General features: G+C 35.8%; 2 protein-coding genes across 2 annotated transcripts; one reads left to right on the top strand and one right to left on the bottom strand.

The window, feature by feature from the left end:
- Positions 1-4,076: 4,076 nt before the first annotated feature.
- On the top strand, positions 4,077-5,021 carry LOC103565020 (olfactory receptor 5M3-like). The gene is given in 1 exon segment (XM_008540968.2): positions 4,077-5,021. A coding segment is annotated over 1 exon segment (945 nt).
- An 8,007-nt stretch (positions 5,022-13,028) lies between these two features.
- Positions 13,029-13,946, bottom strand: LOC103565026 (olfactory receptor 8U3-like). Its single transcript, XM_008540972.2, has one exon. The coding sequence runs from the start codon at positions 13,944-13,946 to the stop codon at positions 13,029-13,031; it is 918 nt and encodes a 305-aa protein (XP_008539194.2).
- Positions 13,947-17,524: the final 3,578 nt, after the last annotated feature.

The following is a 17,524-nucleotide window of genomic DNA, read 5'->3' as shown; positions in this document are numbered from 1 at the left end:
TGTAATGATATACACCTGAAACTTATATAATGTTATAAACCAATATTACTTCAATAGAAAAATTAGGAAGAATTGAGTCATCACAGGTGGTATATGCATGCACAGCAGCAGTTTGTAATACATTTACTTTACACTGTTGAGAGCAAAGCAGCACCATCTATCATATTCACTTAATTGCTGGTCATAATGAAACTGATTTATAATTTTATTTGCATTTGTTATTCATTTTTTAGCTTTATGAAAGTTGCATTAGTGCCACACGTGATTACTGCATATATTTGAGGATAATAAATAAACCCAAATTAAAAGAGACTTTCGTATTACTACTTTTCACCCTGTGATTTCACATTTTTATTTCTAAGAGACTCACAAATATATTCCTTTAAAATGGCAATTTTAATTTTGTAAGATGAATGATTCATTCGTAGATAAAGAGTTTTGGTCAATTTTTTAATACACATGCTATGATATGAATGGTGAGCTCAACAATAACAAAGTGATTGCTATTGATTTTTACTTTAATATAATTTTATTTATATTATAATTTTCATTTTTATTCGTTTATTTTTTTTTTTTTGAGGAAGGTTAGCCCTGGGCTAACATCTGCTGCCAATCCTCCTCTTTTTGCTGAGGAAGCCTGGCCCTGAGCTAACATCTGTGCCCATCTTCCTCTATTTTATATATGGGACACCTACCACAGCATGGCATGCCGAGCGATGCCATGTCCCCAGCCGGAACTGAACCGGCAAACCCTGGGTAGCAGAAGTGGAATGTGCGAACTTAACCACTGCGCCACCGGGCCAGCCTGACTTTAATATAATTTTAAAAAAACTTCTACTTTATGCATAATAGATTGATGCTCACCTACAACTCAATGTGATCCCATGTATTCTCAAAGCTTAATTTATCTCTAATATCTGTGTATGCTTAAATCCAAATGGTCATGTTAAATTGACTATTGAAATACTCTTTGAAGGGAGAATGAAGCTCATAAAGGTAACAAGAAACTGTGGGACTGGGACGGATGGGGACAAGATAGTGAGATTATCCAGAATGGTGGTTCTCTTTACATCATGAAACAAAGGATTGTATTTTATTTATAAATTTTTTCATATGTGGCCAAATTACTTTACTGAAATATAATTGACATATATCCTTGTGTTAGTTTCAGTTGTACAACATAATGATTGAATATTTGTATATGAGGTGAAATGATCACTACAGTAAGTCCAGTTAACAACAGTCCCCATACATAGTTAAAGATTTTTTTTCTTGTGATGAGGACTTTTAAGATCTACTCTCAGCACCTTTCAAATATGCAATATATTATTAACTATAGTCACCATACTGTATATGATATCCTTGTGATTTATTGATTTGAGAACTGGAAGTGTGTACTTTATGACTGCTTTCACCCATTTTGTCCACCGCCCAACCCCAGCCTCTGTCCACCACCAATCTGTTCTCCCTACCTATGAACTTACTTTTTTTAAGATTCCTCATATAAGTGAGACCATCCTGTATCTTTCTCTGTTTGACTTATTTCAAGTAGCATAATGCCCTCAATGCCCATCCATGTTGTTGCAAATAGCAAGATTTCATCTTTTTTTGGCTGAGTAATGTCCCATTGTATATGTATATATATGCCACAACGTTTTCCATTCACCCTTTAGTGGACATTTAGGTTGTTTCCATGTCGTGGCTATTGTAGATAATGCTGCAATGAACATTGGGGTGCATATAACTTTTTGAATTAGTGTTTTTCTTTTCTTAGGATAAGAAAGTGGAATTGCTGGATCATATAAGAGGTCTATTTTTAATTTTTTTCAGGAATTTCCATACTGTTTTCCATGGTGGTTATACCAATTTACACTAATTTATATCCCCATTAACAGTGCACAAGTCCACTTTTCTCCACATCCTCACCAACACTTGTTATTTCTCATCATTTTGATAATATCCATTCTAAGAGGTGTGAGGTGATATGTCACTGTGTTTTTGATTGGCATTTCCCTGATGATATTTGATATTGAGCACTTTTTCTTGTATCCATTGGTCACTTGTAGGTTTTCTTTGGAAAAATGTCTATTCAGATCCTCTGTTCATTTTTTTAAATTGGATCGCTTACTTTTTTGCTCTTTAGTTGAATGAGTTCTTTATATATTTTGTATGTTGACCCCTTATCAGATATATGATTTACAAATATTTCCCCCCCTTTAGTAGGTTGTCTTTTCAGTTGTTGTTGGTTTCCTTTGCCGTGCAGAAGCGTTTTATTTTAATGTAGTCCCATTTAATTATTTTTGCTTTTGTTTCTTTTGGTTTTGGAGCCAGGTCCAAAAAATCATCACCATCTTTTAATCACAAACCAAATAATTTTAGTGATAAATTTATCAACTAGGTACGAGGTTTTCAGCCTACACGTAAATAAGTTCCAAGGCATTTAATCCAATTTTAGACAACTTTGCTATTATTCTAAAAAACTTTAAAGCCTCAATTTTTCAATAATTAGCCTGAAACTCTGGAGTACCTAGTCTCCATCTAATATACTTTGGTTGGTAACTTTCTTCTTTCTCCTTGGAAAACTTCTCTTTACAAATGAAGTGTGTGGCAAGCAATGGATTACCTTTGTGATAAGAGTCTGTTTATTTTCATATAGCAAGGAAGTTTACCTTCCTGCCTTCTCTTATCTTTCCTGCTCATACCCAGTGATAACTATGGATTAGGTCCATCAAGCTGTAGTTAAACTATAATCCTGGAGGTTAAAACAAGCATTTTAGGAATAATCATTGCCCCTGGAAATGATATTTAACCTCTTCAGCGGATGTCAAAATCCCATTTCCAACAAATTCATTGTCCTGTTGAAAACCTATCTCCAGATTCTTACTGGACAGAACTATACTCTGTGTTCTAAAGAAAGTGAAAGTTCATTGATATTGATAGAATCTCTCTTTCTCCTTTGCAGGCTAAGTAAATGCTAGCTAGACTAAATGTAACAGCTTTCCCACTAAACTTCTCATAGTTTATCTTTATTAAGTAGATTGTCTATCTCTAAGAGATTGGATAGGATATGGAGATTTCTCACTGTTATTTGATGAATGAACACTTGTGAAGAGTTCTCCATAATACCTATTAACATCATGCAAGTCACTTGTCTTTTTGCAGGAAAATAATTTGTGAAATATTGTTCTGGGAAAAGGTTGATATGCTACCAGCCATATTTGAAAGTATAATTGCAAAATATTCAAGAAGCTTTTCTAAAACTCCACGGAATCTCCAAAGAAGAGTCGATCATTCCCCAATTTCTTCCCCCATTATAACTCTGGAAGAACATATCATGGTTTTAGAGAATTTAATTATATTAATACTGCTATAAATAAGGACACTAATTTTTTTGGCTTACTCATTTTGATTCTTCAGGACATAACAGATAATGATATCTGGTAGATTATAAGTAGATGTTTGATTTGCAAAAGAGTCTATATTCAGGGAATATGCATAATGTATGAATGTTTATAAGTAGTTTACCATTTTAGACTTGGCTTTGACGACAACTGTGATGAGTTTGTCCCTCTTCAATTTAAATGACTGCAAGTATGAAGTTACATTAAACATAATTTTTCATACGGCATTTAAGGCTGATGAATTATTTGGTTAAGAGGCTTCCTTCTCTAATAATGGAGAACAGATGGAAGCTGCTATAACCCTCTGTAAATATCTTAAAAATGTGAAACTACCAAACATGCCAGTATTGGAAACAAGGAATGTCTAAAAGGTAGTCTTGGAAATTTGCCTAATCACAATATTTAGTACTGGCATATTTCAATCACAATATTTTGTATAACTGCTATATAACTGCCTGTGTATTTATTCATCTTAGCAAACCTCAGAGAGCCTGTTATTTAGCAAGTATTCACAAAAGATTTGCTGAAAAGAACTGCAAAGTGCAGTTATAAATATTTAATAAAGGAAGCAATGACAGGGAGCATGGATAAAGATACAAATTATAAATAATCAATATCTGATTTTAAAATTTATTTCTTTTTAGTTACAACAAGTTTTGTAGCTAATACTGACTTATGACTGAGAAAATGCTCAATTTCACCGATGTGATAGAGTTTATTCTTTTGGGACTAACCAGTCATCGAGAATGGCAAGTTCTCTTCTTCATCATTTTCCTAGTAGTCTATCTCATCACCATGGTGGGTAATATTGGCATGATCATGTTAACTAAGGTCAGTCCACAGCTTAACAGTCCCATGTACTTTTTCCTCAGTCATTTGTCATTTGTTGATGTTTGGTTTTCTTCCAATGTCACCCCTAAAATGTTGGAAAAGTTGTTATCGGAGACAAAAACTATTTCTTATGCAGGTTGTTTGATCCAGTGTTTCTTCTTCATTGCCCTTGTCCATGTAGAAATTTTTATTCTTGCTGTGATGGCCTTTGCTAGATACGTGGCAATTGGGAACCCTCTGCTCTACGGCAGCAAAATGTCAAGGGTTGTCTGTATTCGACTGATTTCTTGCCCTTACATATATGGTTTTCTGACCAGTCTGGCAGCAACATTATGGACTTACGGCTTGTACTTCTGTGGGAAAATTGAGATCAACCACTTCTACTGTGCAGACCCACCTCTCATCAAACTGGCCTGAGCTGGGACCTTTGTAAAAGAATATACAATGATCATACTTGCAGGCATTAACTTCACATATTCTCTGACTGTAGTGATCATTTCATATCTGTTCATTCTCATTGCCATTCTACGGATGCAGTCAGCAGAAGGAAGGCGGAAGGCCTTTTCCACCTGTGGGTCCCATTTGACAGCTGTCATCATATTTTATGGAACTCTTATCTTTATGTATCTCAGACATCCCACAGAGGAGTCTGTGGAACAGGGGAAAATGGTGGCTGTGTTTTATACCACAGTGATCCCTATGTTGAATCCCATGATCTACAGTCTCAGGAACAAAGATGTGAAAGAAGCCATGAACAAAGTGATCAGCAGAACATGTTTGACACAATAAAATAAAATTGAGTTAATTTTGTCTTCTATGTTTGATAAATATCTGTTTATCAACTGAATATTGTTCAGTTATAAGAGAAACTCTCAAATTCAAAGAAAAAAATTGGAATGACTCATTCCTATAGATGTAAGTAGCAAAGATTAATTAAAAAATAATAATTAACTTAAAAGATTATTTGAATCAAAATTCATAGGTACACCAATTGGACATAATATTATTCACAGTGTATGTAAAATTGTGGTAAGTGTAGTTATTGGAAGAACTCATAAATGAGTTCAAGTAAAGAAATATTAATTTTGAGGTACCCTTTTTGGAGTCAAACATGATTTCCTAGACTATTTTCTATATACACATGTTCCTTGACCTAGATTTCACATGAAATATATAATTTCATGAGAAAAAGAATAATAATTCCTCTATCTTTCATGACTACAGGATGTCGATGGACCCTGATTTACCAAAAGTGTTCTGTAATGATTATACATACATGGATTTTTGAAAATGAAATTGTACTCAGAAATTTTAACTAGTGTCTCAATACAATCACAAGATTTATCTTCGGTATGCCTTGTTCAATAGTTAACAATGTTTGTCTTTTAATAATCTGTTTAATTATCCTAATTCTACTCCTAGGTTTGGAATCTGGTATATATTTCTTGATGCTAAAAGGGTGAAATTTCTCTAACAAATGTCTTTCCTGTCCTCATAATAAAAAAATGAACCAGTGTGAATTTTCTGATGTTTAAAATCTGACTTTTGGTCACAGTGCATTGTCTTGTTAAACCTTTGATTGATAATGATTTGAAACTATTGTTTGATCCCAGTTTCTTCTCATGTTACATTGTTTGGTTCTTTACTTAGCAGCTTAAATCAAACTTTCAGTGCCTAGAGTGGATCTAGTAGATGAGAAGCACTGTTTAACTAAATGATCATGCATTCATATTTGACCAATGCAGTTCAAAATAGTATCCCATTTGGGCCTGGTTGAAAATCTTCAAAAGATTACTGTTCAATTTATCTAGATTGGTGCATCTATAGAATACTTAAACTACCTTCCATTCTTGCTACAGGTAGAATACAGATTTGTCTACCTTTCATTACTTTTTCTAACCTACCAGCATAAAGGCAAATGGGTATTAGAAGTGATTCCTGATGAGTGAGTTTATTTGCAGGTAATTGCTAATCCAATTAAAGGGGATGCACAATTGATTCTGTGCAGGAGGACTGAGCAGTAGCATATTGTTGTGGTAAAACAACTGGCAAGATGGACTAATTCACAACCGTATTGTTACCCACGCTAATTTACTAATTAACTGTAAGCAACTATCCCTTAAATGGAACTGAAGAAAGGCAGATGGTGGTGGGGGGAAGGGACTTCTCTTTCATAACTTTAGATTCTGGGCAGACAGAAAGGGCACCATTGGCTGGTATTGGAAATTATGTTAACAAAGCTTTTTATGTTTTTGAGCCACCCAAATTTGCTTATAAAGAATTAACCTCAAGAACAAAAGTAAGTCTGCTCAAATAACAACTGCTTTCACAGAGACTAACATTATAACCTGACATTCTAAGACTATACTTTCTGGCATTCTTACGAATGCTAGATATTCCTCAGTCTCTGCTATTTCATTTTTTCTTTTGGAAATAAAGCACTGGCCATCTAGCTATTGACCACAGTTCCCATCTTTCCTTCCTAGCCAAGTATATAACCCTTTAATGGAATTTTGGCAATGAGCTGTCAGTAGAAAGTTATCTGCAAGACCTAATGATCATCTCCTCAAGGTTAAAACCACTAGATCTGGACTTTTTCCTCCCCCTTCCCACTTGAAAATGTTGTTACTGAAATGGTTGCCCTACACCCACATGTGGAAGCCACATATTGAGGATCTAATTGCCTTACCCAAAGCCCTCATTCACACTGTTGCTTGAGAAAGGAATAAAATTCTATCTTATTAAGTCACTATATTTTGGGGGTTAACTTGTAATAGCACTTAGCCAGAATCCTAATTCTCCCTCCAAGTGTTCTCATAATATTTTCCAGAAACATGATCATTGACATCTCACCTCTACATCCTACTACTTCCTAAGGCAACTTTTGCTTTGAGGATGATCGAGTCTCCTCAAATGCTTGCCTGGTCTCCTGGTATCGAGTGAAGTGCTTCTGATTCTCTGCCTAAACAAGAAGGAGGTAAAAACTCAAATTTCTGGTCTTAGATATTAAGTGTATCATTTTTGCATCACTGCCTGATGAGTCCTTGAAATTGTCATGGTCTCCAATAGTCACATTAGTTGGCTATGAATCTCTTTTGTCCCAACTTGTAGGCCACATCTTTCTACTAGCATTTCCAGATACGTACAAGTTCCGTTTTTGGACTTAGGAATTCTTAGCCATTTCTTTGTAACGTATTTGTAAGTATAGACTAAATAAGTTATTGTTACTTATTATGGGTTGAATTGTGTCCCCAAAAAAGATATTTTGAAGCATTAACCCCAAGTACTTCAGAATGACATTATTTGGAAATAAAGGCATTGTAGATATAATTGGTTAATGTGAGGTCATGTTGGAGTAGGGTAGGCTGTTAATCCAATATGACTGATGTCCTCAAAACAAGAAGAAAGTTTGGACACAGGCACAGAGGGAAGGTGGCCATGTGAAGACAGAGGGAGAGATTGGATTCATGCTCCCACAAGCCATGGAGTGCCTGGAGCTACCAGAAGCTGGAAGAGGCAAGGAAGGAAGTTCTCCTAGAGCTTCAGACAGAGCGAGTTCCTGCCAATAACTTGATTTCAGATTTTAGACTCCAGAACTGTGAGAGAATAAACTTTTGTTGTTTTAAACCATCTGGTTTGCAGTACTTTGTTAAGGCAGGCTGATAAAACAAATACATCACTGTTTCGTTGCCATATTGGAACTCTGGTTTTTCTATGAGGCTTTTTTTTTAGTCTCCAGGGCTATACTCTAGGAAGGTAAGCTATCATCCTTTCAGTTCTTCAAATTTATCTGAACATTCTTCTGATAGCTGTGTGGTTTTGTAACAAGCTCACCTTATTCTGGTATGCTACACAGAGGTAGGGGTGCAAGGTCCCTTTCCAAAGGTTCAATAACTTTAAAACCTACATTGCCTGCCAATCTCAAGTTGAGACTTTACTACTTGTCAAGAAAATGGCTCATTTATCATTCTGAGTTTTTTCCCACTTTTCAGTTTACTGTATAATCTCTATGCTCTTCTCTTACCTATTTGATGTTATGCTTGGAATTACAAAATAAGCAAAACTAAAAAAACAGCAACAAAGATATTTTCCTTACTTGAGTTTGTGCCCTCAGCAATTGACAATCATGACTTTTAAGATTATTTTCTCTGCTATGGTGCTCTCTCCCCCAAAAAAGAAATCAATTTAAGAACTTGAAAGTCATATTTGTAACACATTGCTTTCTCTCCAGTATTAATACCATTTGTATCCACTGAAAACATCTCATCGCTGCTTTAATGTTGACAGTGGAGTAAGATGAGGCCTATGTAAATTTTTAAAATACATAGTTTAATATGACAATATAGATGTCTTCACATAAACCTAAAATCTAAACTTAATCATGAAAAATATACAAAGATAATTTGAATGACTTAAGTTAAACTGGTTATCACAGACTTCAGATTGGCTTCTATACAGTAATTCATTCTGCCAGTATTTCCCAAAATACAATGCATAATGTAGTTTTATACGTTACACAGACCTTTGCTTATTTGAAATGTTTGAGTGTTTACATTTTTTTTATTTTCTATTTATGGTGCTTGGAACAGATTTTTTCCATTTGCAGTGGTTATATAAAGTTTAGTTTTCAGATTTATTTAAATAAAGTTGTGAGTCAGTTTAAGAAAAATATGCTAAGCCAATAATAAATGTGATATGTCAATGCAGGAAAAATCATAAAGCATAATAATAACAAAAGACAGAAAAAACAACCCTATGGTAAGTCACCACAATCTTGCACACGCACATGTGCACGCACACGCACAATCTCTGCCTATCATATATATGCATATATAGTTACTATATACATATTATACAGTATAATATATGTATATATAATATACAATTATATATATATATACATAAAGTACAGCAACTTCTTGGGGTACAATTGCCTATCACACACTACATCCTATGGGGTTTATATATGCTCCCACATTTTAATTTTTTTAGAGTACAGTAATTTCTGCAATTGTCCAAGACTATTAAGTGATTCAAATGAGACTGAAAATTCTGTAAGTCTGTTGTGAAAGTCTCTGTTGTTATACTATTGGTTAATTTTAGTCATAAAATATTCAACCAGATTTGGAGGGAACTCAGATATCCAATGTGTTTCCTGCATTGTTCAGTGAACTGTGATTCTAGAATAGAACCAACTTTGAGTTCCTGAGCTTTATGAGTACCACTCACCCAGAAATGAATGATGTCAAAGTAACTTTTCATCTTTTTCCCACTACTCACAGGTGGTTTTGAAGAAGAAGATAGAGACGTTATCTCATGTCACTTAGCTAGAAGTGATGAAACTTTTGTTTGAACTCAAGACCATAAGAGTCCAAGAACTAGCTTCTTTCTATTTCACTGAGATGCCATAGCTTGAATGCAGGCAGATTTTGATTGCTGGCTATGACTGGGTCTGAATTGTGAGCCTTTTAGTGAGATGGAAGCAGGAGTGACAGAATAAACAGGGGGGATCAGTTCATGATAGGAAAGGGCTCATAGGTAACCTTGGCATGTACCACTGGCATGGCATTTTATTCATTTGATGAGGAAATTCATTTTTCTCATGTCTGTTCATTTTGTTCATTGTTTATTGTGCATGACTTCATTGCCAAATGAACAAAATGTATTTCCTAGGTCTCTAGATCCGTTCTAATACCTATTATAGTACATAGGTTATAGTAACACAGTCTTATAATTCAATCCATTGATTTTAGAATCCATTCACCTTCTACTTGTCTCATTTTTGGAGGAGGTCATTCAGAGGATGCAACTGCCAGTTGACTCTCCAGCTGGTTCTGGGTAATCATAGGCTCCTCATGTCCTATTCTGTCCTGGAATGTATGTTTCAATGGCTTCTCACCATTCCCACAGTGGGAACTGTTCCAAGGAAAATAGCCTTGAGAGAGTAAGGTGTTAAGACCACCTGGATGGTATATGTGACCTAGCTCAGTTAAGACCTCTACATAAACATTTAAGATTCTGGTGGATGGGTGTGGAGATCTCATCTTGCAGCCACCCAAGGCAAGCTGCATATGTAAGTTCCCTTGCTTATTAAAACTGCCCCCTATCAACCTGGAGGGGTCTACCTCTTTCTTTTTTTCTTTTTTTTTCCTGAGGAAGATTGGCCCTGAGCTAACTACTGCCAGTCCTCCTCTTTTTGCTGAGGAAGCTTGGCCCTGAGCTATCCATGCCCATCTTCATCTACTTTATACATGGGATGCCTACCACAGCATGGCTTGCCAAGCGGTGCCATGTCCGCACCCGGGATCCAAACCAGGGAACCCCGGGCCTCCGAGAAGTGGAATGTGCAAACTTAACTTCTGGGCCACTGGGCCAGCCACAGGTCTACCTCTTTCTTTGGTCTCTCTTTGCCCTCCTTGTACAGGGACTAGTTTCAGATTTCACCAGAGAAACTCCTGAGATTGTCAACTAACACTTATTTAGAAAAATGTTTCAATTTAAAGCCACAGAAACAACTCAAAATGGCCTAATAAAAATAAATAAAAGGGGCCGGCCCAGTGGGGCTGTTGTTAAGTGTGCACGTTCTGCTCGGCAGCCCTGGGTTCGCCAGTTAGGATCCAGGGTGCGGATTTGGCACCACTTGGCAAGTCATGCTGTGGCAGGCATCCCACATATAAAGTAGAGGAAGATAGGCACAGATGTTAGCTCAGGGCCAGCCTTCCTCAGCAAAAAGAGGATTGGCAGCAGATGTTAGCTCAGGGCTAATCTTCCTCAGAAAAAAAATAAAATGAATAAAAACTAAGTGACAGTCAAGCTGTTTTGTTTTTATTTTTCAATAAAATTACACTGGTATGTTTACAAGACTTAAGAGCAGAAAAAGTAACCAGACTTCACAAGAAACCAGTACTTGGGCCTTGCACAGTAGGTGCAAAGATATCTACACTCTTTCATTTTTTGAGCCCACATGGATTTCTCCTGTCTAAATTTATTTTTCTTTCTCTACAGACTAGTTTTCTGTTTCTCAGTGCACAAGGAAGTCTGTAGTTTTCCATTGTAATGGAAAACTCAGCTTCAGCCCAGGCTTAACCTAAGTGATCGGTTGAGACTCACTAGAATTACAGGATTACAATTTCGAATTTCCTTGAAAGACATCTGATTGGCTTATCCTCAGTCAAGTGACCACTCCAATATACTGTGCTTACAGGGGTAGAATCACTAGTACAACAATGGATGTCACATTTGACTTCTGTGAGGAGGGAGGTTCTCAGAGGGGAAGGGTCATTGTAAACAGGAAAGAAGTCTAAATTATGTTCATTTTGTTTGCTACTGACTCATTCCCTCACTTTTCCACCATCATTCAGAATGGTTATGGGGTCATATTAGACACTAAGAGTGAAAAATTGTAGAAGACAAATGTGTCCTACAGTATCCCAGGAATTAAGCATGTGAGGTTGAAAGCCTAAACTGTGTATCCAAGCCAAATTTAAGCATGTCATGACACACTGGCAGATCAGTGAGGCAGAAGTGATATTTGCACTAGAGTCTGGCAGACTTCACAAGAAAAATAATCAGGACTGATAATTTGTCCTTTGTTTATTTTTAACAGATTTAAGACATTTCTTTTCCATACTGGTACTGCTTTATCCTACATTAAAGGACTCCACAAGGTACCTGTGGCTAGTAACTCAAGCTACTGGAATTTTTGCCTTGATTGCACATTAACTGTCTTAATCACTCTTCTCTGACACTTTAGCACTCTGAGTCTCACTAACTCATATTGAAATTAAACATTTATTTTTGTAATTGTTTGATGGATATCTGCCTCTTCTACCAGACTATTAAGCACTATCAGACAAGGAATGTGTTTGTTTTTGCTTTCTAAGGATGGCACACAATATCAAGCACATGGTAGACATTGAACATTTGAATTTCTAAGTGAAAAAATAACTCTATTACTTTACACTTGAAGGTTTAAGTGGGTTTTGGATTATGTTGCTTTACAATCACCCCAATATAGAGCTACATTCTTGGAATCTGACAGCAACCACATCTATCATTTGGTACTAAGCTGTTCCTTCCTGTCCTCCAGTCCATTGTAATTTCTGCATATCCTCAAAACTTCAAAGGATATTTGTAAAATACAGCTTTGCTTAGGGAATTTAAGGATAGGCCTGCTTTTTTTGCTTTGATAGGGTAATAAAAGGGAGAATGTCTTTCCAAAAGTGAATCCTGACTATCAGATCCCCATAGTGAAAAGTTACGTATTTTCCAAGTACATAATAATAGAGTAATTTCAAGGAGTCATCGGTAGTGAATCTAATGGTGGTCAGAAGTGGAGTGAAGCATGAATGTTAACAGACAGGATGCAGTTGAGAATCAGGTTATGACATAAAATGACAGGGAGATGGACAAGAAACTTATTTCATCACCCTCCTTGCCTCCTTCTCTGTCCTCCACTAATTTACAAAACAGAAACAGTTTTGTAAGCAGAAGATAAATCTCATTATCCGTTGAATAAGGAACAATCCAGGTCAAAGCTATCAGTGTTACATAGCCAAACAGCAGCAATTTGTTAAAAAATTAAATTTCACCCATTCAAATATTTCATCTTATTACAGACTATATGAAAAATAGAACTTTCATACAAAATAATTTTACTCATATAACGAATAGTAACAATGAATTTATTCCATCGAAAGATTATAAAAACAACATAGCTACATGTAACATCGTTCCATGTCAGGCATTATCCTAAGTCATTTCTTAAACTTTGTTAGAGGCAGGACGTCACACTTTTCAATGGCTTTCCTCAAGGCATTTTTTTACCTCTTGGTTCCTCAAGCTGTAGATCTTGGGGTTCAACATGGGAATGACCATTGTGTAGAACACAGAGGCCATTTTGTCTGTGTCAAGGGAATGTTTTGATTTTGGCTGCAGATACATGAAGATCAGAGTCCCATAGAATATAGTCACTGTGGTCAGATGAGAAGCACAAGTTGAGAAAGCTTTGTGCCTCCCTTCTATAGATTGGATTCTCAAAATGGCAGCCACAATGTATAAGTAAGAAATAAGGACAGTGGCCAAAGAGCTGATCATGTTGAATCCAACAAACATAAAAATCAAGATTTCTTTAAGTCTGGTGTCTGAGCAGGCAAGGGTCATCAGTGGGACGTCATCACAATAGAAGTGATTGATGATATTGGGGCCACAATAGACCAGTTGGAAAGTAACTACTGTGTGGAGCAAAGCAACAGAAAAGCTGTATAAATAGGGGCCCATTACCAGCTGTATACACACCTTTTGGGACATGATCACCATGTAGAGAAGAGGATTGCAGACAGCCACATAGCGATCGTAAGCCATTACTGCAAGAAGGAACATCTCCAATATCAGGAAGTTCAGGAAAAAGCCCAGCTGTGTTGCACATGCATAGAAAGATATAGACCTGTGATTGGTCAGGAGAGTCTCCAGGAACTTGGGAGTTATTGATGAGGAGTAACATAGGTCTACAAGGGCCAGAGTACTTAGAAAAAAGTACATAAGTGTGTGAAGCTGAGTATCCAATCGGATTAGTGAAATCATCCCACCATTCCCTACCAAAGTTAGAGTATATACTACTAAAATGAGCAGAAAGAGAATTCTTTCAATCTCTCTATCGACTGAAAAGCCGAAAAGAATGAACTCCATCACCCTGGTGCTATTCCTTTCAGTCATTTAGTCCAGTTTCTCAACTGCTGAAAAAAGACAAGACAGAGCCAGAGAAAAATTATTGGGACTAAGGAATTGTCATCAGACACCAATTTTCGTGTGATTTAGCTTGAGAAACTATTGTTCGTTGAAGTAGAATATCAGAACAAATGCATCCTATTTCAAACTCTCCTCTCTTGCTACTTACAGTTTTGTGAGGCCAAAAATTGAGGGTCAGTAAAAATAAATCAACTGAAAGCTACACAGTGAAGATTAAAAAAAAAAACCTCTATATGTTTGTAAAGATATTTAATATTTTATATTTAGATGATATAAACTTATATTTGATAAGAAGAAGAAAACGCATTTTTATTTCCTGCTCCCTTATTTTCTCTTGGTGAAGCAGAACTTTAATGTACTAATTTTATACCTTTTTGTTAGATTTTTTAATGCTCCCTTATTTTCTCTTGGTGAAGCAAAACTTTAATGTACTAATTTTATACCTTTTTGTTAGATTTTTTAATTCTAGTTTAACAAATATGTATCATGCTAAATGAAAAGTTAAACAGGATATCAATGGGGAGAAAAAAGGGAGCCATTAAATATTTCTACTTGTAGGAGGAGGCAAATTTTGAATTCATATGTAATTAATAGATTTTCAAATACTGCGTTCTAAAAGTTAAAAAAATACACTCCTAGTAGGGCTAGAATATAGATATTTTAAAAAGTGTAGTTCTCTATATTAAAGTGTTCTATAGTGTTGTATTTTAATTACTCCCAATATCTACCATCAAGAATATTTTCTAAAATATCTGGTAAGTTGTCATTGAAACAATAGCATAGATTCTGCTTTCAAAAGGTGATAATCTCTCTGACAAGAGAAAGAATAATTTTCAGGAGGTAATACTCTGTCCGATGATGTTTAACCTGCTTAGTGTGGTTATTGGGAGTTGTATGCCTCTCTCCACTTTTGAGGCTGTAAAAGCTAACTTTACTTTTGAGAGGAAAGTAGAAAACAAGAAACTCTCTGCATCTCAATTTTAAAAAACAAAATGTGTAAAATAGAAGGAAAAATTCCCTTCCATCCCCAAATATATTGCCCAAAGGGAAACTTTTCTTTTTTTAATGATTTTATGTGAGAGGTCAGAAATTCTGTTCTTTTAATATTTTCTTTCCCCTGTTTTGACTCAGCTTAATACTATAGCTTTTACCGAATTTTTTCTCCAAAAAGAAAACAAACACACAGACACACATATATATACAAATATATAACATACATACATATATGTATATGCACATATACAAACACACATACATATATGTACATGTGTGCGTAAAATGTGACATGAAAACAATTTTCTCCTTTATCCATTTACTTTTCTCTTGGTGGAGTCAAAGCCTACCTCGTGAGAGGTGTGTTTGAACTGACTTGTCTTCCTTGACTGGAATCTCAACACACCTATTGGTACTATAACTCACTACTCTGGAAATACAATAAAAGAGGAAATGAGAAAGTATTGATTCAGCCAGCATTTGTTCACTTACAGACATGGGGATATATTGACTCTGGTCCCACTTTTGGTCTTCTGTGATAAATATCACTTTGGGTGTTTTAGAGATAATTAGTGGAAGTTTTTGTATTGAGTTACTTTTCTTTGCACATACACTGGAATCAGGCTGATTTTCCTTCCTTGTGTATCCATAATAAAAGAAAAAAAGAAAAACTCCCACACATCCTCATCAATTTCAAATTGGAAAAGACCAGCTCCCATTTTTTTATATTACTTTTGCTTATGAATGTCTCTTTGATACACATTTTTTTAAACCATTAAATTTTTCTCCCAAGAGAAATGCAACTCTCACACACACAAATGCTCTTCTTCCACAAGAATTGGCTTCTGAAGGTTTATCAACAGATAAAAAGTGTTGTTTTCTTCTGAAGGAAGCGCAAGCCTCAGCTAGCAGTTGAGAGAGAGAATTTATTTTGAGAGGGTTATTTCATTCTTGTTTATAGACATCAGCTTCAGCTGAAGCAGAGTTAGATAGGGTCATCTATTTTCTGTTCTTTTCTTTCTTCTTTTTTTTTCTTAGGAAGATTTGCCTTGAGCCTGCATCTGTGCTAATCTTCCTCTATATTTCATAGTATGTGGGTTGACAGAACAGCATGGCTGCTAACAGAGCAGTGGAAGTCTGCACCCAGGAACTGAAGCCCGGCCACTGAAGTGGAGCACACTAAACTTAACCAGATTGGCCCCCTCCATTTTCTTTTTAATGGGGAAAATTGTGGATGATTTGGGAGAAGAGGGCTGTGGTGATGACCAACTGTACCTGTTAACCTACCTGCTTGTCGAAAAAATTGGAATATTTCCACAGGAGTCTCCTTTTCAATGACTCTGGGATAGTGAGGGTCTGTGAATGTATGATATATACCTTTAAATAAACAAGTCTCTATTCCTTAGAGAGTTAATTCCTAATGTTCCCCAGACATGACTACCCCAGAGTTGCTGACCCTCTGGAGTGCAACTGTGATTAGAAAGCTTCAGTTAGAAAAAGATTTCCCTACACAAACAAAAGTGATATTAGGTCATTTTGAGCTAGAATTATCTCACCATGAAATCACTAGACCTTGGTTAAGATTGTCCAATTTAATTTGTTTAAACAAAACAAAGAAAAGACAAAACAAATGACGAAAATTTTAGATATCACAAACACTTCTAATGTATTGTCACCATTTGTTTACATTTGTCCCTTCCTTTTGTCTTGACTTTCTTAGTCAGAGGGATTCTGATTTAATCTTTGTTTTACTGTTTCCTAACAGAGTGTGTTTTATACCTAGAAGCTATAAATTTTTAAACAGACAAGTCTTTTTATTTTTTTGTCTGCTAAGGGTAGACATGAGAACAATGACAAATCCTTTTTATGTATGTCCTATAGAGTTAACATTTACGTTTTTATTTATTTATTTATTTTTTGCTCCTAATTTTATTTTTTTTAGCTGTTAGTATTATTATTTTATTTTTATTTTTTTTAATTTTTATTTTTTTCAGATGTACATCATGTTTCAAATTCTGGATACATTACATCATGTTCACCACCCGAACACTAATTATAGTGCATCCCCTCATATGTGACCCTAATCACCCCTTTTGCCCTCCCCCCTCCCCCCTTCCCCAATGGTAACCACCAGTCCAATCCCCAATGCTATGTGTTGTGTTTTTTTTCTGTCGTTTTTATCTTCTACTTATGAGTGAGATCATATGGTATTTGACTTTCTCCCTCTGACTTACTTCACTCGGCATAATACCCTCAAGGTCCATCCATGTTGTCACAAATGGCTGGATTTCATCATTTCTTATGGCTGAGTAGTAGTCCATCGTGTATAAATACCACATCTTCTTTATCCATTTGTCCCTTGATGGGCACCTAGGTTGCTTCCAACTCTTGGCTATTGTGTATAATGCCGGAATGAACATAAGGGTGCAAGTATCTTTATGCCTTTGTGTTTTCAAGTTCTTTGGATAAATACCCAGCAGTGGGATAGCTGGATCATATGGTAGATCTATCCTTAATTTTCTGAGGATACTTCAAATTGCTTTCCATAGTGG

Source organism: Equus przewalskii, chromosome 11, assembly GCF_037783145.1.
Source record: "Equus przewalskii isolate Varuska chromosome 11, EquPr2, whole genome shotgun sequence".
Lineage (NCBI taxonomy): Eukaryota > Metazoa > Chordata > Mammalia > Perissodactyla > Equidae > Equus > Equus przewalskii.
Note: the sequence above shows the minus strand (reverse complement) of the source record. Positions and strands in the feature narration are given on the sequence as shown.

Bases quoted from the DNA above. Each gene is read 5' to 3' on its own strand.
- LOC103565026 (XM_008540972.2), bottom strand. From the start codon at position 13,946: ATGACTGAAAGGAATAGCACCAGGGTGATGGAGTTCATTCTTTTCGGC.